This window comes from Gallinula chloropus (genome assembly GCF_964237585.1).
Source record: "Gallinula chloropus genome assembly, chromosome: 35".
Lineage (NCBI taxonomy): Eukaryota > Metazoa > Chordata > Aves > Gruiformes > Rallidae > Gallinula > Gallinula chloropus.
This window is the reverse complement of record NC_140120.1, coordinates 1,030,283-1,052,965: the sequence shown is the minus strand read 5'-3', so window position 1 is coordinate 1,052,965 and position 22,683 is coordinate 1,030,283. Positions and strand designations below refer to the sequence as shown.

The 22,683-nt window shown below is 50.2% G+C and overlaps 1 protein-coding gene across 1 annotated transcript; it reads right to left on the bottom strand.

The window, feature by feature from the left end:
• Positions 1-7,258: 7,258 nt before the first annotated feature.
• Positions 7,259-8,182, bottom strand: LOC311203044 (olfactory receptor 14C36-like; the record flags this gene model as incomplete). The annotated part of the gene is made up of 1 exon (XM_084277681.1): positions 7,259-8,182. One exon carries the CDS (start codon positions 8,180-8,182, stop codon positions 7,259-7,261), a length of 924 nt encoding a protein of 307 aa, XP_084133807.1.
• Between the last annotated feature and the right edge of the window lie 14,501 nt (positions 8,183-22,683).

Here is a 22,683-nt window from a genome sequence, read left to right as displayed (position 1 = left end):
AGGGACATTAGCCACAGCCAAGGGGCAAAGACCTCATTTCTATCGAGGCCTTTTAGCCTGGCTGGCACCCTTGGCCATCTGCACCACAGGCCATCCCACACTGTCCCACAACTGGGCCTGTTTCGCTGGTGGTTGCAGGCACCCAATGCCCTTCCTCAACTTGTTCTCACCCCATGATGTCCCTGCCTGTACTGCTGTCTCTCCCTCCTCACCAGCTGTTCCCAGAAAAACAAAGCCACCAGCTCATACACACTTCCTCCAAGTAACTCCAAGCACCACAGCACTACCCTCAAAATGGCATTTCTTCTTGCTCATAACCCATCTGCACCTCTAGTTTTAATTGCCATTCATTTGAAAAGGAAATTTCAATCTCTCTGGAGCTACCCCTATACTCTGCTCAGACTCCCCTTCCCCAGGCTAAAGAAGCCCAGATCTCTCAGCCTCTCCACACAAGACCCCTAACTGTATCTTGGCAGAATTTCTCTCAACCTTGTGACTGTTCCTCCACACTCGTGCTGACTGGGGACCTCCCACTGCTGGACTCTCTGCTGGTGTCCACACCAGTGCTGAGTCAAACTGACAGTGAGTGCCTTTGCCTGGGTGGCCGTACTGCTCCCAGTGCTGCCCAACGTGCTCATGGCCAGGTTCCTGTGTAGCAGCCCTGGCTGCTGTGGCATCCCTCAGAACGCCCAAAGCCTCCTCCTTGACACTGCTGCTCCACCAGTCATGTCTGAATTCCCTTGATGTGTGGGTGTTGAGGTTTAACCCTGCTCACTGATGATGTCATCATGCATGGGAGATTCTTTTGGGCAGCTGGCATCAGCTGCCCTGGCAGTCCTCCCTCACAACAACCAGTGCTCCCTGAGCTTACTTTCTAGTGCAGCAGCATGTGAATCAGGAAGGGCCTTGATGCTGGGCAAGCACTGGGCAGCAATGAATAAATTATCATGTGTCACCAGTGCTGGATTGGTCACACAACAGGACGATGTGTTGGTTCTACCCCCTGTTGTGGTAATTCCCTGATTCAGAACATCACAAGATCAGAAGGAGCAGGTCAGCTCTGGTTGGAAAAGTTCTTGAGCAAAATATACAACACTGGTGATGCACAAAGCAGTCTCTCACCAAAGTGCCCAGCTCAGGCTCTTACAGCTCAGAACTGTCCCAAAACCATAAGATTCCTGGAGCTGAGTTCTCCTGCCTCCACCAGACCCCCTTTATGCTGATCATGGAGCAATTGGAATGGAATACACTGTTTGGCCACTTTGGGTCACCTCTTGTGGCTGTGTCCCCTCACAGCTCCCTGGTTGCCCCCCATGTTCTCGTTAGCAGGGGAGTGCGAACAACTGAAAATTCCTTGACTGCTTGGACACAACTAAACCATCCCTGTGTTATCACCACTACTCTCATCCTAACTCCCAAACACGGCATTCCACCCACTGCTAGAAATAAAATTCACTCTATCCTGGCAGAAACCAGGCCACCTTTGCAGACAACAAGTGCAACACAACGGTGGGCTCACTCCTGTGGTCACACAGTGTGGATAACCCTGTTGTTCAGTTATGGCCAGCTGGGCCTGTTCTGTCCCCTTCCAGGCACTTGTGCACTCCCAGTTGACTCATTTCTGGACTAGAATTAGAAGAAAGCCCTTGATGCTGTGCAAGCCCTGCTCAGCAAGGGACAAACAGGTTTATTTAGACATTTTTGCTTATAAATCTAAACGACAGAACTATAGAGGACACCAACATCAGAATTAATTCCACCCCAGCAAAAACAAGATCAGGAGAAGAATATCTCTTCTGGTTGGATGTCTTCTTGATGTTTCTGTTCATCAAATCCCAGAGTTTCTCAAGGTCTGTTTGAAGGGCAGCTCCATTGTGTTAACAGTTCATGTGTGCAGATGGCTCTCCAACTTGTGGTGCCTCTAAACAAATGACAGCTACAGGCATTAAAGGACATGAGAAATAAGAAACAAACCCAAGAGATCCTTTCTAAATGGCATTGCAGTCAGCCACTGGAAGAAGCCTCATGTCCTCACAGCCTGCTCCTCTCACCTTAGAACAAAAAAACTGTTGTAGTATCCTGAAGGTCAATATAGGAGGGTTCAACCCATCCAGAAGGCTTCTAGAGGATATTGATGATATTAATAGAATCATACAATCACAGACTTCCAGCTGAAAGGGAACTCAAGGATCATTTGGACAAACCTTTTCTGGCTAGTGCTCAATCTAAAGAAAAGCACCACACAGACCAGGTGGCCCCACACCCTGTCCTGCTGAATCTTATAACCTTCTGATGTTGGGGAACCCATCACTTCCCACAGGAGATGATGCCAATGGCTGCTTGTTCTCAGGGTCAAAGATTTTCCCTGTGTCCTGTGGGAATCTCTCCAGGAGGAACTTGCACCTATTACTCCTCAGCTCTTTCATGTGAATCCTTCTAAAAACAGGAGTTTAAAAAACCTTCTTTGTAAACAGCCTTCAAGAACTGGGACCTGTTGATGAGGTCTCCCCTAAGCCTTTTTTTCTGAAGGCTGAACAACACCAGCTGTCTCAGACTGTCCTCATATGGCAGGTTTCCCAAGCCTTGGGTCATCTTTGTGGCCCTTCTCTGGACCTTCTCTAGCCTGGCCCTAACTGAGCAGTGACCAAAACTGCACCCAGTATTCCAGGTGTGGGCTGACAAGAGCTGAGTAAAGTGGGACAGTGACTTCTTTACGTCTGCTGGTGATCCCCATGCTGAGGCACCTCAGAGCTGTTTGCTGCAGCAGCACTCTGTTTAATCCTAGTGAGCTGCTTGTTCACAAGAACCCCCAGGTCCCTTTCCACAGAGCTGTGCTACAGAAAGGTGCATCCCAGTTGTTGCTGCACTCCTGGAGTATACTTTCCCACCTCCTAGACCCTACACTTGACCTTGCCCACTCTTCCAGCCTGTCCATGTCTTCCCGTTCGGTGGCAATCCCTTCCCAAGTGTCTACTTTCCCCACTGAGTTTGGTGTAACCCACAAACTTCATCAGGGTCAAACTTCATGAAGCTTCTTCCTGCTCCCCAGTGCACGAGAGCAGGGCAGGATTGTGATTGCCTCACAACTCTCTTGTATATTTGGAGTTGTTCTTGGCTGTACTACTTGCAGAGAGAAGTTTAATGAGATTTAAAAAGGGCAAGTGTTACATCTGGGGAAAAGCATCCCCACATACCAGTATAGGTTGGGGACTGGCCTGTTGGAGAGTAACGTAGGTGAGAGGGACCTGGGGGTCCAGGTGGACAGCAGGATGACCACGAGCCACCAATGTGTCCTCATGGCTAAGAGGGTTCAGGGCATCCTGGGGTGTATTAGAAGGGGTGTGGTGTGTAGGTCAAGAGAGGTCCTCTTTCCGCTCTCCTCTGCCCCGATGAAACCACGTCTGAAATATCTGGTCCAGTTCTGGCCCCCTCAGATTAAGAAGCACATCAGATTCCTTGAGAGAGTCCAGGGCAGGGTCACAAAGATGGTTAAGGGAGTGGAACACCTTCCTCATGCAGAGAGGCCGAGGGAGCTGGGCCATTTTATCTTGGAGGAGACTGAAGAGTGACCTTATACAGGTTTATAAATATGACAAAGGTGAGAGGTGGGAGGACTGAGCCAGGCTCTTATCAGTGGTGGCCAGTGATAGGACAAGAGCAATGAGTGCCAGCTGGAGCAGAGGAATTTCCATGTGAATGTAAGGAGAAACATTTTCCTCTGTGAGGGTGACAGAACACTGGGATAGACTGCCCAGAGAATTTGGGGAGTCTCCTGATTTAGTCTAGCTGATCCTGCTCTAGCAGTGGGGTTGAACTAGATGATCTTTTGAGGTCCCCTCACAATCCTAAAGGGGCAGTGATTCTGTGATTCTGTGACAGTAATTCCTTCATCTGTTGCAAAGTCTCCATTACCTTCAGAAGCACTATTCACATTTCCTTGCTTTATCAGGGGTTGGGGCTGGAGCAGGCTTATGGGGGTATTAGACTATTTGGGGGGTAGAGAAGTTTTGGGGGGGTTAAAAAGGAGCTGTGGAAGGAGGGGGTGCAGTTATGGTTTCTAGGGGGCATGTGGGGGGTTTAGGGGGTTCTTGGGGGGAGGTATGTTGGGATTTGGATGGGAAAAGGCAGGGACTGTAGGAGGTGGTGGGGGAAATTTGGGAGGGGGTTTACTGCTGTTAAACATACAGCAATATGTCCCAAGCAAAAGCTGCGAGGGATGGCAGATGTTCCTGGCCTGAAACCTCCCCAGGTAGCCCACTGGCCGCACCAGAAACCTTGAGGCTCAGGACATTGCCAGCCAAAAGAACGGTTCTAACAGTGCCCAATGTCATTTTCTGGCTCTACCAGCATCCACATTTGAAACTTCCAAATGTACAGCAAGAGCATCAAAAGAGAAGGTGTGAGGGCTGAAAGATGTTCCTGGCCTGGAACCTCCCCAGGTAATGCACTAAGAGCACCATCAAGCTTGGATCTCAGGGCATTCACAGCAACAAGAATGGTCCTAACAATGTCTGATGTCATGTTTGAGCTCTACCATAATCAACACCTATTGTTAAATGCACCACAACTTTGAAGAGCCACCTGCAAGGAGATGTGAACTGTTAAGAAAATGCAGCTTCACTTCAAACAAACCTTGAGAAACTCTGGGATTTGATGAACAGGAACATGAAGAAGATCTCCAACCAGAAGTGATCTTCTGCTCCTGACCATATTTTGGCGTCTCCTGTATTTTGTGGTTAGGTTAGCCCAACCTGCCCTCACCACAAACACCCTCTTAGAGACAGAGTGGCTGTGTGGATCTCTTCTCTTGGCTGGGCCAAAACAATGACAAAAAGTTCTACCACAGCACATGCACATCAAGGCAACTCAGGCATGACTGGAGGAGAACCATCTGTGAGGAGAGGAATTTGGGCATTCCAGGGGATGCCATAGCAGTCAGAGATTCTGAACTGGAATCTGGCACATTGGGCTGTACTGGGAGGAGTGTGGCCATGCAGACAAGGGCCCTTCTTGTCCATATTGACAAAGCACTGGTGGGGACACTTCTGGAGCAGTCAGTCCCAGTGTGGGGTTCCCTGCTCTGGTGGAATGCACAGGAACTGTCCTTTGGGTAGAGAAGTTCTGCCAAGATATAATTAGGGGTCTTGTTTGAGGAGGCTGAGAGACTTGGGTTCTTTAGCCTTGGAAAGGGGAGGCTGAGGGAAACCCTCTTTGTGCTATGTGGAAAGAACGTAAGAAATTAAATCCACCAAAACTACCAGTTTGAAGGTCAGAGATAATGTTAAAATATCCCCAATGTCGTTCTGAGGGTAGAGCTGTGGTACAAAATGTCACTCAGAGGAAGTGTGGATGAGCTGGTACCTTTGTCATTCTGGGAACAGCTGTCGAGGAGGGAGAGACAGCAGCACAGGCAGGGACATCATGGGGTGGGAACAAGGTGGGGAATGGCAATGTGTGCCTGAAGCCTGTAGGGAAACAGGCCCAGGCGTGGGACAGAGTGGGATGGGCTGTGGTGCAGATGGCCAAAGGTGCTGGCTAGGCTGACAGGCCCTGATAGAATCGAGGTCTTTGCCTCCTTGGCTATGGCTGATGTTGCTGCCACAGAGGCCTCAGAGGAGACACATTGTCCTCAAACCAAGAAGCATCGTTGCCACTTTGTGCCAACTCTAAGAAATGTCCTTCCCTTGGCCTCACACTGCCCACATCCCAAGGAGGAGCCCTGAGACACAGGTGAGGGTCAGGATCTCCCTGCCCAGGGGCTGGGGGTCAGCACTTGGCATTTCTGCTTCATCAGACCAAGCCAGGGTGTCCTCAGCATCAGAGCTGCCTGTGCTTTGCCTGGGTTTGTCCTCATGGCCTCCAGTTGTCTGCTCTAACGAGCCCCTGGGGAGGCTTTGTCAGGAATGGCTGCCAGTGTGGTCTGTCAGTGCTTCAAGGTACTTTGGGCATTACTCCTGACTTGAACTTCTTGGGAGGTTTCTTGAGTCTCCTTTTGGTATCTTGAGGTCTGTGGACTCTGAAGAAAAGACACCATGGGGCTCATTAACATCCAGAAATCCCTTACAACCATGGCTCTTCAACACATTTTAATTAAAAACATTAAGACTTGTATGACTAATTGGAGAGGTTTTATTTGAGTGATGAAAATTTCAAAGGAGTTTCACAATGGAGGGTTTTTTCATAGGAAAAAAAGTTTCTGTCATATCTCAGATCATGGAAGACAGTTCAGCAGCATGCTGCAATGGGGGCTGGGGCAGAGTTCTCCTAAGGAGATCTGGACAGGCAAGAAAAGCAGTCTCTGGAGATCCAACACTGCATGGAGAACCTTGCTCTTCCCCAAGCCCAGCAGTTCCCTCACTGGCCTCCTGGGACTCCCAACACTTTTCCTCCCATCATCTGTGCTCACAGGCACAGACAGATTTCTCTGACAACAAACAGCAGTTACACATGACACAGTTTAATACCCATGAAATCTCTCTCCTCAGCTGCTGCTACGGCCAAGCAGCGTGTGCAGGGGGTCAGCTTTCAGAGGAGATTCTCTCCCAGAACAGTTTGAATCAGATACATAGGATGGTCACTGATCAACACAATGAACTTGTGACAGAACAGTTCACTAGACTTCTGAAAGATGGAACGTTTTCTAACTCTCTGAATATCAAAGCAGAAACCAGGTAGCAGAGCAGCATCAGAATGACTAAAGAGAAAGCTGAGGTGGAAATCTGTAAGCATACATCCAGTCAGTCTGTAGAAAAGGATGTCCTTAGGCATGGCCACATCATCAGGAGAGGTGGAAACACCTGAATGATGAGGGAGATGAAACAGAGAGATGAGTAGTAATGCAGGTACAGGGGAAGGTGAGTGTTTCTTCTGCTGCTATGGGCACCAATCCTGGAAATTCCTGCTCCGTCATGGTGGGAAAGAACTGCCATTTCATTCAAGTAGTGAAGTGATTCAGCTGAGGAATATGTGCTTGTAATTTTTTATAAATGTATTAGAAAAAAAAAAAAAAAGAAAAAAGGAAAGAAAGTGGCGTTGTCCAGGCAGACATGATGCAAAGAGAGCACAGCTCGTCATTACAGCCTGTCTGAGAACCACAAGAGCAGGAAATACAGCAGGAATGGGATGAACATGCACCATGATATTATAGCTCAGACATACTAGAAGAAAAAATTAAACAACTAAAATAGCTACAAGACTAGTCCTAATGTGAGTTAAATGGACAGTGATAAGCAGAAGAAGATGAGATGACTTTTGCTGCTTAGAAACATAGAGTCATGAGTTTCCACACAGCATCCTTGAGCTCCTGGTTCCTCATGCTGTAGATGACGGGGTTCACTGCTGGTGGAACCACTGAGTAAAGAAACGCCAATAACAGGTCCAGAAATAGGGAGGAGATGGAGGGGGGTTTCAGGTAGGCAAAAATGTCAGTGCTGATAAACAAGGAGACAACAGCCAGGTGAGGGAGGCAGGTGGAAAAGGCTTTGTGCCGTCCCTGCTGTGAGGGGATCCTCAGCACAGCCCTGAAGATCTGCACATAGGACACCACAATGAACACAAAACACCCAAATGATAAACAGAGACTGAATGCAAGGACTCCAGTTTCCCTGAGGTAGGCATCTGAGCAGGAGAGCTTGAGGATCTGGGGGATTTCACAGAAGAACTGGTCAACAGCATTGCCCTTGCACAGGGGGAGGGAAAATGTATTGGCTGTGTGCAGCACAGAATAGAGAAACCCACTGGCCCAGGCAGCTGCTGCCATGTGGACACAAGCTCTGCTGCCCAGGAGGGTCCCGTAGTGCAGGGGGTGGCAGATGGCAACGTAGCGGTCATAGGCCATGACAGTGAGAAGACAGTACTCTGTTGCAATAAAAAATACAAAGAAAAAGAGTTGAGCCACACATCCTGTGTAGGAAATGGCCCTGGTGTCCCACAAGGAATTGGCCATGGATTTGGGAACAGTGGTGGAGATGCAGCCAAGGTCAGTAAGAGAGAGGTTGAGGAGGAAGAAGTACATGGGGGTGTGGAGGTGGTGGTCACAGGCTATGGTGATGATGATGAGGCCATTGCCCAGGAGAGCAGCCAGGTAGATGCCCAGGAAGAGGCAGAAGTGCAGGATCTGCAGCTCCCGTGTGTGTGCAAAGGGCAGGAGGAGGAACTGGCTGATGGAGCTGCTGTTGGTCATTTGCTGCTGTCAAGTGTGGAGACCTGTCCAAGGAGAAAAAGGCACAGTGAGAAATTAGGGAATCTTTTTTGAGGAAAATCCCTTTCACTACTATGGAATGCCCTCAAATTGACTCTCTGGATTCAGGAAGACTTTTGTCAGGTCGCTTTTGGGAGATGTGCTGTTTTTTGCTGGCTTGAGTGTGCCACTGATGGGAGGAGGGTCATCTGGGTTAGGAACTGGGGGTCCTGAGATGAGGGTCAGCTCAGTGCCAGCCCCACCTATGGACGTGCCCAGTGCCCCAAGTAACGATGGGACAAAGGCAGCAAGGACAGGAGAGGAAACAGCAAGAAATGCTGCAGCCAAGGCTATAATGACAGGGACAGACTGACAGGCACTCAGGGGTTGCTCCTCACTGGGTTTGGGCTGCCAAGAAGAAGACTCTGAAACTCTGGAACTCTGGGTGTAGAGTCTGTGCTGGGTGGTAGAAACAAAGGGGTTGCTGTAGGAAAGTGTCAGCAATGTAGGGGATGTCAGGGAGGTCCCACATCCGCACTGCCAGGATATTTCTGTGAGCAGCTCCATCCCCATCCCTGATAATCTCTCTGCTGCCTGGATCTGTCCCTGCAGCTGCTTTTCTTTGCCCAAGTCACCTCCTGCTCTGTGCTCACAGACCTCATCCAACCTGCCCTGTGCTCAGCTCTGCTCTGCAGACCCCTCCTGGCATCAGGGCTCTGCCCTGGGAACCTCTGTGTGTGCAGGGCTCAGGAGAAGCTCCAAAGTCTTAATAAGAATTGAGTTTTCATTGCATATTCTTTGGGGAGAAATAAGTTCTCTCAAGACTTAATGAGAATCGAGATTTCATTGGCTATGACTGAGGTGAGAAGTAAGTTCTCATCTACAACAGTCAGCACAGCCCACAGGAGAGGAAAAGCCAAAGCAAAGACTCAACCTACAGGAAAATGTTTCCTTGATGTTGTTCTTCAATGTCCCATTGGAATTTCTCAGGGATCAGATGGAGCTGGGAGAAGACATGATCCATGCAGCACATTATTACTGCAGAACAATCTTATGCTCCTCTTCCCTGGGTCACTCCTCCCACTCTCCATTTCCCTGTGCAAATCTCACCAGACAGCCCTAGTGCTGACCCTGGCAGCAGCAGAGTCCCTGCCCCAGCACACAGCCCCCGGGGCGCAGGGACCCTGCTCACAAGGACAGCTCTGGGCACCCCTGGGTGCACACGCTGCTTCACACCCCTCAGCCATGCCCAGGAGAAGACAGCTGTCCTGCCCTGTCCCTCTGATGGGGCAGAAGGGCATCCCTTCCAGGCAGCACTTCCTGGTCCTAGAGAGAACCTGTCCTCCTGACAGACCCCACACACTGCCCCATGTCCCAGCTTTAGGAGATCCCTCCAGGAACAGAACCTGCATTGCCCTTCACCCACAGACATACCAGGGAGAGGCCGGGTGAGATTTCTCCTCCAGTGAGCTCTCAGCATCCATCAGCTCTCTCAGCCTCACAGGTCTCCCCTCGGTGCCTCCAGGCAGTGTCCCCAGCACTGTGTGCTTGGCAGAGGAGCTGCTCCTGGCCAGAGCTGTCTCTCTGCAGCGCTGCAATATTTCTGAGCTCCCACTGTCCATCCCAGGAGCCCAGCCCAGCTCACAGCAGAGGAGCAGGTGAAGACATCATACTCTCCATCCCCTCTGGGCTCCTCCCTAGAGCTCCAGGGAACCTTCTTGGAAAGAAACTGAAGTTCTCACTGACTTTCCCTCCCTTGGCTGGGGAGAAATCCTTGTGTCCAGCAGAGTCCTTTCTCGGGTCCTTTCTTCAAACCAGAGCTGGGCAGGACAATCACCGTTCCTTGTCTCTGCATGAGACAGGACCCCCAGGCAGGGACAGACAGGGGTCTCTGTCCCCCTGCAAAGGTCAAGAAGCATGGCTGCCTGGGAGCTGCTGGTGCCAGTGCCCATGGGAATTACTGAGGGTGGAGGCCAGGAGAGAGTTGCTCAGACACCAACCCCTATTGTCACCTGAAGGGCCAGAGGTGGTCCTAGAGACATGAGTGGGTTCAAGGTCCAATAGAGCAATGCTGCCTGGGAAGAGGAGCATTTTTGAGCCTGGTGGGGAATTCCTTTGGCCAAATAACAAGACACCAGATGGTCACAGTTAGGACCATCCATACCCAGAGGCACCACATGTCCAGCAGCAGCTCCATCAGCCAGTTCCTGCTCCTGCCCTTTGCAGACACAGGGGAGCTGCAGCTCCTGCACTTCTGCCTCTTCCTGGGCATCTACCTGGCTGTTCCTCTGGGCAAAATTTTAATGATCATTATTGTAGCCTACGACCATTGTCTGCACATGCCCATGTACTTCTTCCTCTTCAACCTCTTTTTGAAGTTTTTTGACCTAGGTGCTCACAAATCTGATCTATCGCTCCCTTTCCTCTGCTGCATAAGGATAAGAAGATGTAACAAAAGGTCAACATAAGGACAGGGAGAGATCCTGCAGTGGTCACTCTCCTGAGTTACTCTCAATAAACCAATACAATTCGTTAGCCAATCAAAGAGAGCAGAGGAAAGGGAAAGAAAAACAAATTAAAACACCCCCCACCATCCCTCCCTGTTTTTCGCAGGGTCCTCTTCACTCTCTAATTCTCTCCTTCCTCTAACTGAGCAGCACAGGAGGATGGGGAATGGGCATTGGGGTCAGTTCATCACACATTGTCTCGGCCGCTCCTTCCCCCTCATGGGAGGACTCCTCACAGTCTCCCCGTGCTCCAGCTTTGGGTTCCACCCACAGGTGACAGTCCTGCATGAACCCCTCCAAGTCCTTCCCACATGGCTTCAGATCATCACAACTGCTCCAGGGTGGGTCACTTTAATGGGGTGCCCTCCTTCAGCAAAAGTCTGCTTGAGTGTGGATCCTCCACAGCCCTGCCAACAAACCTGCTCCAGCACAGGCTTCCTATGAGGTCACAGAATCCATCAGGGCTCTGCACCTGCCTGAGCATGGTGACGTCTACAGGCTGCAGGTAGAATCACTGTTCCACATCATCCAGCATGGGCTGAGGGGGAACAGCCTCATTCACCATGGTCTTCTGCATGGGCTGCAAGGGAATCTCTGCAATGAGGCTGGGAGGACCTTCTCCCCCTACTTCACCGACCTTGTTGTCTGCAAAGTTCCTTACACTTTCTCTCTCCTTTCTCTGACAGCAAAAAGCAACAGATAATTTTTAATTTCTTATTAAATATATTATCACAGCAAATATATTTTCACTCCCCCTCTGCCATGGCAATGCTGCTGACCAGTTCTTCTGTGAAATCCCCCAGATCCTCAAGCTCTCTTGCTCACTGGCCACGCTCAGGGAAATTGTGGCCAGAGCTTGTTTGGCTTTTGGGTGTTTTTGTGTTCATTGTGGTGTCCTATGTGCAGATCTTCAGAGCTGTGCTGAGGATCCCCTCAGAGCAGGGATGGCACAGAGCCTTTTCCTCATGCCTTCTTTACATGGGAGTGGACTCCTTGTTTGTCAGCACTGCCATGTTTCCCTGCCTGAAGCCCCTCTCAGTCTTCTCCCTATTTACAGATTCGTTGATTCACAGAAGTCTAGGAGTTGGAAGGGGCCTCCAGAGATCATTGAGTCCAACCCCCCTGCCAAAGCAGGGTCCTTAGGACACATCGCACAGGTCAGTATCCAGATGGGTCTTGAATATCTCCAGAGAAAGAGACTCCACAGCCCCCTGGGCAGCCTCTTCCAGGGCTCTGTTTCTCTCACTGTGAAAATTTCTTCTGAATTTTGATGTTGAAACTCCTATTCTCCACAATGAAACAATTGTTCCTTGTCCTGTCCCCACAGACCACTTAACTCGGTGTTTCCACCGGCAGTGAACCCCCTCATATACAGCATGAGGATCCAGGAGCTCAAGGATGCCCTGTGGAAACTGATGACTGGATGTTTCTAAACAGCAACCAGTTCATCATCTTCCTCATTGTATTGCTGGCCCTGTCGATTCAATGAAATGTAATCATGCTGAATAGATTGATGGAGATGTCACTTAAGAGACAATTAATATAACTTTAATATAAGAATTTTCATGTTCTTAAGAATAGATTTGGTTTGGATTTTAGTAGATGTGGTTTTGCCCCAGCTGAGAGCCCAGCACCACACAGTCACTTGTTCTTTAAAAGGGAGTGAGGGGGGAAGTTAAGAGAGAGGAGGGAGAGAGAAGGGAAAGGGAAAAAACCCCATAATCCAAGGAAACAAAACCCTGCAGGTTGGATAAGGATAGTTTACTAGAATAGCAGAAAGAGAGATATAACAATGATAACAGGACTTTGTAGCAAAATATATGAAACTGGTGATACACAATGCAGTTTGTCACTGAACCACACAACTCAGGCCATGCAGCCCAGAGATGTCCTGAAAACGGTACTGTCCCCAAAACTGCACGTCCTGGAGCTGCCTCCTCCTCCTCCAACCAGCCCCCCTTTTATACTGACTATGATGCAACTGTCACCTGTCCAGGCTGTGTCCCCTTCCTTCTCCTTAGTAGGGAAATAGGAACAACTGAAAAGTCCTTGATTGCTTGGCAACAACCAGAAACATCAGGGTGTTATCAGGTCTGCTCTTATCCTGACTCCCAAACACAACATTCCACCCACAATTAGAAAAGAAATTAACTCCATCCCAGCCCAAACCAGGACACTGACATAATTTCCCTGTCAAAGGGGCTGGATGGGGAGGGGTGGTCATGGCACGGTGCAGCACTCTGTTATTGTTGGGTTTGTAAGGTACTCTCTGTGCTGTCACTGGGTGTGAGTGCAATAGGGACTGATATTGTTCCCCTTTTATGGTGCTTTTGTCAGTAAACTCTCCTTATCCCAACCCACAGAGGCTCTGTCTGTTTCTCCTCCGGGAGTGAACGAGCAGCATGTGGTGCTCAGCCATTGTTTGGGGCTGAACCACCACAGTTTCCAAGCCACAAGCAGTGAGCTTCTCTAGGAGAAAGTTCTGGGAAACTGTGTCCAAGGCCTTGCTAAAGTCAAGGTAGACAACATCCAGAGCCCTTCCCTTGTCCAAGAAGCAGGTCACCCTGTCATAGAGGGAGATCCATTGGGTCAAACAGCACCTGCCCTTATGAACCCAAGCTGACTGGGCCTGATCACTTGGAGGTTCTTCATGAACTGGATAATGCTGCTCAGGATGATCTGCTCCATCAGCTTCTCTGGGACTGAAGTCAAACTATCAGGCCTGTAATGTCCCTGATCATCCTTCTCTCCCTTCTTATATAGGGGGTTACGTTGACTGATCCAGTCAGCCAGGACTGATGGAAAGTGGCTTGGTGAACCCCCCTTGCCAGCTCTTTCAGCACCCTTGGCTGCATCCCATTCAGCCCCACAGATCTCTGCACATCTCTGTGGTGCAGCAGGACCCTCCTGGATTGGGGTGGGCTCATTCTGCTCCCTGTCCCTGTCTCCCAGCTCAGGGAATTGGATTCTCTCTGTACAACTGCTCCTATTACTAAAGACAGTGGCAAAGATTTCATTAAGCACCTCAGCCTTGGCCTCATCTTTCCAAAATGTTTCCTCCTGAATCTGATAGGGGATGGAGGGTGTCCCTGCTCTTTCTTTTATTTAAATGGAGGACAGATGAATTTCTAGCTGGGCTTTGGGCCAACAATGTGGAGAACATTTCATCCTGTTGTTCTTCTTTCAGTGTTACACACCCCACACTGCCACAGGAAGAGCCTGAGCAATGCCTGAGGGGCAGGACCTGTCTTTCCTGGGGCTGGGGGTCAGGGCTTGGCCTTTCTGCTTCATCAAACCAACCCAGGGCTTGCTCAGCATCTCAGCTGCTTGTACATTGCCTTTGCCTACCAGCCAACATGGCCTCCAATTACCTGTGCTAACGAGTCCCTGGGGAGGCTCAGCCAGCAATGGCTCTCAGCGGGACTCATTAATACTTCAGGTACTTTGGCTTCTGCTTTTGACATGGAGTTTGTTGTGTAATTTCCTCTCAGTACCTGAGCTTCAAGGACTCAGCACCAAATACACCCCAGGGCTCATTAAAAGTAAAAAGCAAGCCCTAATGAGCTATGTCTCTTCATGTAATTATCTTCAAGTCTTCAAGAGATTTACAGATCATTGAAGCTGTTTCAAAGGGAGCTCAGAGTAAAATTGATTTCTTTTTAAGGGTGTAGGTTATTATTTTCACTGTAGAGGAGAGGTGACAACCTCTGACTGAGACTGATCCAGGGTGCCTCCTAAGGAGGTCTGGACTGGTCCTAAAAAGGCTCCCTTGAGGCAGAGGGGACAACCTTGCTGCACATCTCCACAAGCCCACCATGACTCTCACCAGTCAACTGGGACTTGCATCCCTTGTCCTTACATCAGGTCTCTCTCTGCACTCCACAGTGGGGCATGACAGCCCCTCTGTACCAGCTCCCCTGCTTTCCTTAGAGAACTGGCTGCACACAGGCAGCACACAGGGAGTTATTTTCCCAAAAACACAAGAAACCTGACAAGATTCACCATTAAATCAAACACTCCTCACTCTGTGCCAAGTGCAATCTGCCACCCGTGAGGTTCACCTGCCACAAAGCTTAACCCTGTGAGAGATGTTCTAGTGAGGAAGGAGACTGTGAAATCACCACAACTCAACAGCTGGCTAAAGACAGAATGAGTCAGACAACTGCCAGAAAGGCAAGGGTTTAACTCCCTGAAACCCAGAGCAGCAGCTGGATGGTTGAGAGGTGTCTGAATGGTCCAAGGGGAAGGGAAATCTAGAGAGCAACCACAAGCACTGGTGTGCAGATCACTGATGGAACAATGATTTCAGACACTGTGAATTGACTTTGGACAGGTAGAAATATGTGACAGACAGGGGAGATTAAATGCACAGCTGTCCTGTTTCTGGCCAAGCAGCCAGCAGAGGTGAGCTAAGTTAGCAGAGGTGACCTGAGTTATCACAGCTGAGCTGAGTGTGTCCAGGCTGTTTTCCACACCACCTGACATCTCTCCCCCATCAAAGGGGCTGGTTGGGGAGGGACACTCATGCTTTCCTTAAGGACAGTCTGAATGTGAGTGGGGCCTTTGGTTGGTCCTTGCGTTGTGCAGTACCTTGTGATCCTTTGGTCAGTAAAGTACTCTCTGTTATCACTGGATGTGAGTGTAGTTTGTGATGTGCTTTTATCATTTTTTCACAGTGATTTTTGTCACTAACTGTCCTCCAAACCCACAGAGCGTCTGTCTGTTTCTCGTCCAGGAGTGAGCATTATAACCTGAACCTTGTACATGGGTGAGCTGGGAGAAATGAGAAAAGATTTCAGCTGCCTTCCAGGGGAGCACATCATCCCCTGGCTACTCCAATGCTGGGGCAATGGGGCACGCAGCCTGGAATTAGAAGGCAGGGAGGCCAAGCAGCTGGGATCCCTGTCCAGAGAAGGAGCCATTGACAAGGTGATTGGAAAGAAGTCTGAAGCCCTCAGCCTCTGGAGGCCACTTCTGTCCAGTGTGGGGGAAAGGTACCCGTTCAGTGAAGATGTCATGTGTTGGCCAGGCAAGTGCATGACCACAGAGCAGAGTGTGCAGTGTTTGAGGGGATCAGCCATGTGAGAGATGAATTCCTATGATCCTGATGATCTGCAGCTACCCACCAATCCTGATGAGGTCCAATGTCCCTCACCCATGTGGTGTAAGTCTGTGTGGAGTGCACCAGCATCATATGCCAACTGCCTGGCAGTAATAGATTGGAGAAAGGAAGAAGCACCGACAGTGGCTGAGGTATCCGGCCAACTCCTGTTGGGGCGCCCTGTGGGGGTGGTTGCAGCAATGGAAACAAAGCAACTGGGAGTGCAGACCCAAACCCATCTGGGCATGATGTAGATAGTGGGCAAAAAGGGGTGGATATTGTCCTGGTTCTGGTCAGGCCACAGTTATCTCACCTGTGCTGCCTGCTTGGGGAGGTTGTGTTAGCCCTGGCTGTTTTCCACACCACCTGGCAGCACTTCTCCATAAAGGAGCTGGTTTGGGCACCACTCCTGGGTGCCTCCAGGGCAGTCTGAGTGCAGCTGAGGTGTTGGGTTGGTCCTCCTGTCCTGCAGCACTCTGTAATCCTCAGGTGGGTAAGGTACTCTGTGTTCTCACCGGGTATGAGTGTCATGGGCTGTTTATTGTTCTAGTTTCATGGTGCTTTTTTCAGTGAACTCTCCTTATCCCAATTGACAGAGGCTCTGTCTCTTTCTCCTCTGGGAGTGAGCCAGTGGTGTGTGGTGCTGACACACTGTTTGGGGCTGAACCACCACAAGCACTTAAATTACTCTCTCCTCATTTTATTGATTTTCTATCATGTCCTTTAATGCCTCTTGCTGAGGCACCACAAGTCAGCTGAGGCTTCTACACTCACACATTAACCACTGACACATCAGAGCTTCACTTCCACCAGATCCTGGCAAAACCCTCCGTGGTTTTACAAAGAGAAACCTCAAGAACTTTTCCAACCAGAGCTGACCTGCCCCTTCTGATCTTGTGATGTTCTGCATCAGGGGATAACCACAACAGGGGGTAGAACCAACACATCGTCCTGTTTTGTGACCAATCCAGCACTGGTGACACATGATAATTTATTCATTGCTGCCCAGTGCTTGCCCAGCATCAAGGCCCTTCCTGATTCACATGCTGTTGCACTAGAAAGTAAGCTCAGGGAGCACTGGTTGTTGTGAGGGAGGACTGCCAGGGCAGCTGATGCCAGCTGCCCAAAAGAATCTCCCATGCACGATGACATCATCAGTGAGCAGGGTTAAACCTCAACACCCACACACCAAGGGAATTCAGAGATGACTGGTGGAGCAGCAGTGTCAAGGAGGAGGCTTTGGGCGTTCTGAGGGATGCCACAGCAGCCAGGGCTGCTACACAGGAACCTGGCCATGAGCACGTTGGGCAGCACTGGGAGCAGTACGGCCACCCAGGCAAAGGCACTCACTGTCAGTTTGACTCAGCACTGGTGTGGACACCAGCAGAGAGTCCAGCAGTGGGAGGTCCCCAGCTCAGGACGAGTGTGGAGGAACAGTCACAAGGTTGAGAGAAATTCTGCTAAGATAGGGTTAGGGGTCTTGTGTGGAGAGGCTGAGAGGTCTGGGCTTCTTTAGCCTGGGGAAGGGGAGTCTGAGCAGTGTATAGGGGTAGCTCCAGAGAGATTGAAATTTCCTTTTCAAATGAATGGCAATTAAAACTAGAGGTGCAGATGGGTTATGAGCATGGAGAAATGCCATTCTGAGGGTAGTGCTGTGGTGTTTGGAGTTACTTGGAGGAAGTGTGGATGAGCTGGTGGCTTGGTTTATCTGGGAACAGCTGGTGAGGAGGGGGAGACAGCAGTACAGGCAGGGACATGGTGGGGTGAGAACAAGGTGGGGAAAGGGGTTGGGTGCCTGCATCCTGCAGGGAAACTGGCACAGGTGTTGGGCAGTGTGAGATGGGCTGTGGTGCAGATGGCCAAGAGTGCTGGCCAGGCTGAAAGGGCCTGATAGAAATGCAGACTTTCCCCCCTTGGCTGTGGCTGATTTCCCTCCCACAGAGGCCTCAGAGGAGACACGTTGTCCTCACAGCCATGGAGCATTGTTGCCTCCTTGAACTCAACCTAGGGAGGCATCCATGTGTCATACCCCTGTCCTTCCCTTGGCAACACACTCCCCATATCCAATGTAAGAGTCTTGAGACACAGGTTAGGGTCAGGATCTCCCTGCCCAGGGGCTGTGGGTCAGCACTTGGCATTTCTGATTCATCAGACCAAGCCAGGGTGTCCTCAGCATCAGAGCTGCCTGCGCTGTGCCTGGGTTTGTCCTCATGGCCTCCAGTTGTGAGGTGTAAGATGTTCATGGGGCGGCTTTGTCAGTAATGGCTCACAGCAGGGCCCATGACTGTTTCAAGGTACTTTGGGCATTGAGTCTGACTGGCATTTTGAGAGTGTCTTCAGTGTCCTCTTAGTATCTGAGGTCTGTGGACTCAGAAGCAAATATACCATGGGTCTCATAAAAATACAGAAAGCCTTAAAAAGCATATCTCTTCAAGTCCTTTTCATTAAAAAAATCCAGACTTCTACAAATAACTGGATTTCAGTTAGGTATTTAATGATGAACAGTTCAAAGGAATATTACAATGGAGGATATTTTTCCTTCACGGGTATTTTCTGTCATGGCTCAGTTGATAGAGGAAGTGACAGCAGAATTCTGTGATGGATTTGGGTCTGCTAAGGAGATCTGGACAGGCAGGAAAAGCAGTCTCTTGAGATCCAACTCTGCATGGAGACCCTTGCTCTTCCCCAAGCCCAGCAGTTCCCTCACTGGCCACCTGGGACTCCCAACACTTTTCCTGGCATCATCTGTGCTCACAGGCACAGACAGATTTCTCTGACAACAAACAGCAGTTCAACATGATCCAGTTTAATACCCATGAAATCTCTCTCCTCAGCTGCTGCTACGGCCAAGCAGCGTGTGCAGGGGGTCAGCTTTCACAGGAGATTCTCTCCCAGAACAGTTTCAATCAGATACACAGAAAGGTCACTTATCAACACACTGACCTGCTGACAGAACAGTTCATTAGACTTCTGAAAGATGGGATGTTTTCCAACTCTCTGAAGCTCAAAGCAGAAACTGGAGTGTTGATCAACATCTACAGGGACCAAAGAGCATGCTGAGGTGGAAACCTGTGATCAAAGTGAATTACATGTGTCAATCTATTCTGCTGAAAAGATGTCCTAAGGCATGGCTGTATCATCAGGATAGGTGGAAACACCTGGATGATGGGGAGATGAAAGAGACAGACTAACAGTAACACAGGTAGAGGGAAAGGTGAGTATTTCTTCTGTTGCCATGGATAAACTTCCTGGAAATTCCTGTCTGTCATGGTGGGAAAGCACTGCCATTTCAGACAAGTACTGGAGAGATTCAGCTGATGAAAATCTGATTGTAATTTTTTAATAAATGTAAGAAAAAAGCAAAAGTAAGGAAGGCAGACCTGAAACAAAGAGAGCACAGCTCATCATTACACAGTCTCTGGGTAACACAAGACCTGTAGATACTGAATTAGGAATGGGATGAACGTGGAGCATGTTATTAGAGCTTGGAAAAACTAGAAGGAAAAATACCCCAAACAAAAAACTAAAACCCCTACTAAATAGCAAGTGGTCATAATATCAGTTACACGATTTTTGATATGACATTGCTGCTTAAAAATCCAGTCATCAGTTTCCACACAGCATCCTTGAGATCCTGGTTCCTCATGCTGTAGATGAGGGGGTTCACTGCTGATGGAAACACCGAGTAAAGAAATGCCACAACAAGGTCCATAAATAGGGAGGAAATTGAGGAGGGATTAAGGTTGGCAAATATGGCAGTGCTGAGAAACAGAGAGACCACAGCCAGGTGAGGGAGGCAGGTGGAAAAGGCTTTGTGCCGTCCCTGCTGCGAGGGGATCCTCAGCACAGCCCTGAAGATCTGCACATAGGACACCACAATGAACACAAAACAACCAGAAGCTAAACAGGCACCGACCACAATGAGTCCAGTTTCCCTGAGGTAGGCATCTGAGCAGGAGAGTTTGAGGATCTGGGGGATTTCACAGAAGAACTGGTCAACAGCATTGCCATGGCACAGGGGGACTGAAAATGTATTGGCTGTGTGCAGCAAAGAATAGAGAAACCCACTGGCCCAGGCAGCTGCTGCCTTGTGGACACAAGCTCTGCTGCCCAGGAGGGTCCCGTAGTGCAGGGGGTGGCAGATGGCAACGTAGCGGTCATAGGCCATGACAGTGAGAAGACAGAATTCTGTGGACATCAAAATTACAAAGAAGAAGAGTTGAGCCACACATCCTGTGTAGGAAATGACCCTGGTGTCCCACAAGGAATTGGCCATGGATTTGGGAACAGTGGTGGAGATGCAGCCAAGGTCAGTAAGAGAGAGGTTGAGGAGGAAGAAGTACATGGGGGTGTGGAGGTGGTGGTCACAGGCTATGGTGATGATGATGAGGCCATTGCCCAGGAGAGCAGCCAGGTAGATGCCCAGGAAGAGGCAGAAGTGCAGGAGCTGCAGCTCCCATGTGTCTGCAAAGGGCAGGAGGAGGAACTGGCTGATGGAGCTGCTGTTGGACATCTGCTGCTGTCAGGTATGGAGACCTGTGAAAGGAGGAAAAGACACAGTGAGAAGTGATGGAACTCTTCTTTTAGGAAAACATCTTCTAATTCTTAGGGAATGCCCTCAGGTTGACTCCCTGGATTCAGGAAGACTTTTGTCAGGTCCCTTTTGGGAGGTCTGCTTTGTGCTGGCTTGAGCGTGCCACTGCTGGGAGGAGGGTCAGCTGTGGCTCTCAAGAACTCAGTCCTGCCTGGCAGCAGTCAGTAAATAGAAGGATGGTGTGATCTCAGACTAAATCCCCTGTGGATAGGAATGAGCTTTTCAGCACTGTCACTCCAGTGTCACCCGAGGGCAGAGCGGAGCTTTGGTAATGGTGGGACGAAGGCAGCAAGGACAGGAAGGGAAACAGTGAGAAACAGTCCAGCCAGGGCTGCCAGGACAGGGACAGACAGACAGGTACTCGCAGGTTTCTCAGACTGAAAACGTGGAAGTCTGGGTGCAGAGTCTGTGCTGGGTGGCAGAAACCAGGGGGTTGCTGTGGGAAAGGATTCAGCACAGTGGGTGATATCAGGGAGGTACCAAAACCCCACTGCCGGGGCATTGCTGGGAGCAGCTCACTCTTCCTCCTTGCCAATGTATCTGCTAACTGCAGCTGTCCCTGCAGCTGCTTTTCTCTGCCCATGTCACCTCCCAGTCTGTGCTCACAGACCTCATCCAACCTGCCCTGTGCTCAGCTCTGCTCTGCAGACCCCTCCTGGCATCAGGGCTCTGCCCTGGGAACCTCTGTGTGTGCAGGGCTCAGGCAAAGCTCCAAAGTCTTAATAAGAATTGAGTTTTCATTGCATATTCTTTGGGGAGAAATAAGTTCTCATCTACCACAGCACAGCCCACAGGAGAGGAACAGTCAAAGCAGACACTGCTTTGCAGGAAAATGCTCCCTTGATGTTGTTTTTCAAAGTCCCTTTGGAATGTCTCAAGAATCAGCTGGAGCTGGAAGTAAAGCTGACCCAGGCAGCATTTTCTTACAAAAGAGGGAACCTGTGCTGCCCTTCCCTGGGTCACTCCTTCAACCCACAGCTGCTGTCTCTATTGCTGTGGAAACCCCACAAGCCAGGCTGAGTTCTGACCCCTGGCAGCAGCAGAGTCCCTGCCCCAGCACACAGACCCTGGGTCACAAGGACCCTGCTCACAAGAACAGCCCTGGGCACCCCTCAGCCATGCCCAGGAGAAGACAGCTGTCCTGCCCTGTCCCTCTGAAGGGGCAGAAGGGCATCCCTGACAGGCAGCACCTTCTGGTCCTAGAGAGAACCTGTCCTCCTGACAGACCCCACACACTGCCCCATGTCCCAGCTTTAGGAGACCCCTCCAGGAACAGAACCTGCATTGCCCTGCACCCACAGACATACCAGGGAGAGATTTCTCCTCCAGTGAGCTCTCAGCATCCATCAGCTCTCTCAGCCTCCCAGGTCTCCCCTCGGTGCCTCCAGGCAGTGTCCCCAGCACTGTGTGCTTGGCAGAGGAGCTGCTCCTGGCCAGAGCTGTCTCTCTGCAGCACTGCAATATTTCTGAGCTCCCACTGCCCATCCCAGGAGCCCAGCCCAGCTCCCAGCAGAGGAGCAGGTGAAGACATCATACTCTCCATCCCCTCTGGACTCCTCCCTGGAGCTCCAGGGAACCTACTTGGAAAGAAACTGAAGTTCTCACTGACTTTCCCTCCCTTGGCTGGGGAGAAATCCTTGTGTCCAGCAGAGTCCTTTCTCCTGATCAAACCAGAGCTGGGCAGGACAATCACCTTTCATTGTCTCTGCATGAGACAGGACCCCCAGGCAGGGACAGGCAGGGGTCTCTGTCCCCCTGCAAGGTTAAGGAGCATGGCTGCCTGGGAGCTGCTGGTCCCCGTGCCCATGGGAATTACTGAGTATGAAGGCCAGGAGAGAGGTGCTCAGACACCAACACCTGGTGTCACCTGAAGGGCCAGAGGTGGTCCAAGAGACATGAGTGGGTTCAAGATCCAATAGAGCAATGCTGCCTGGGAGCAGCATTTTTGAGCCTGGTGGGGAATTCCTTTGGCCAAATGAAAAGACACCAGATGGTCACAGTTAGGACCATCTATACCCAGAGGCACCACATGTCCAACAGCAGTTCCATCAGCCAGTTCCTCCTCCTGGCCTTTACAGAACCCATGGGAGCTGCAGCTCCTGCACTTCTGGCTCTTCCTGGGCATCTACTTGGCTGCTCCTCTGGGCAACAGTTTAATGATCATTGTTATAGTCTCTCCAACATTTCCTCCTCCCTCAGCAGCCAGTCCCTGGCTGGCAGAGTTTGTGGAAGGATTTGAGCAGGTCATGGAGCAATTATCACCTCCTACAGCCTGTGACTTTACAGCTGAACAGGCAAACAA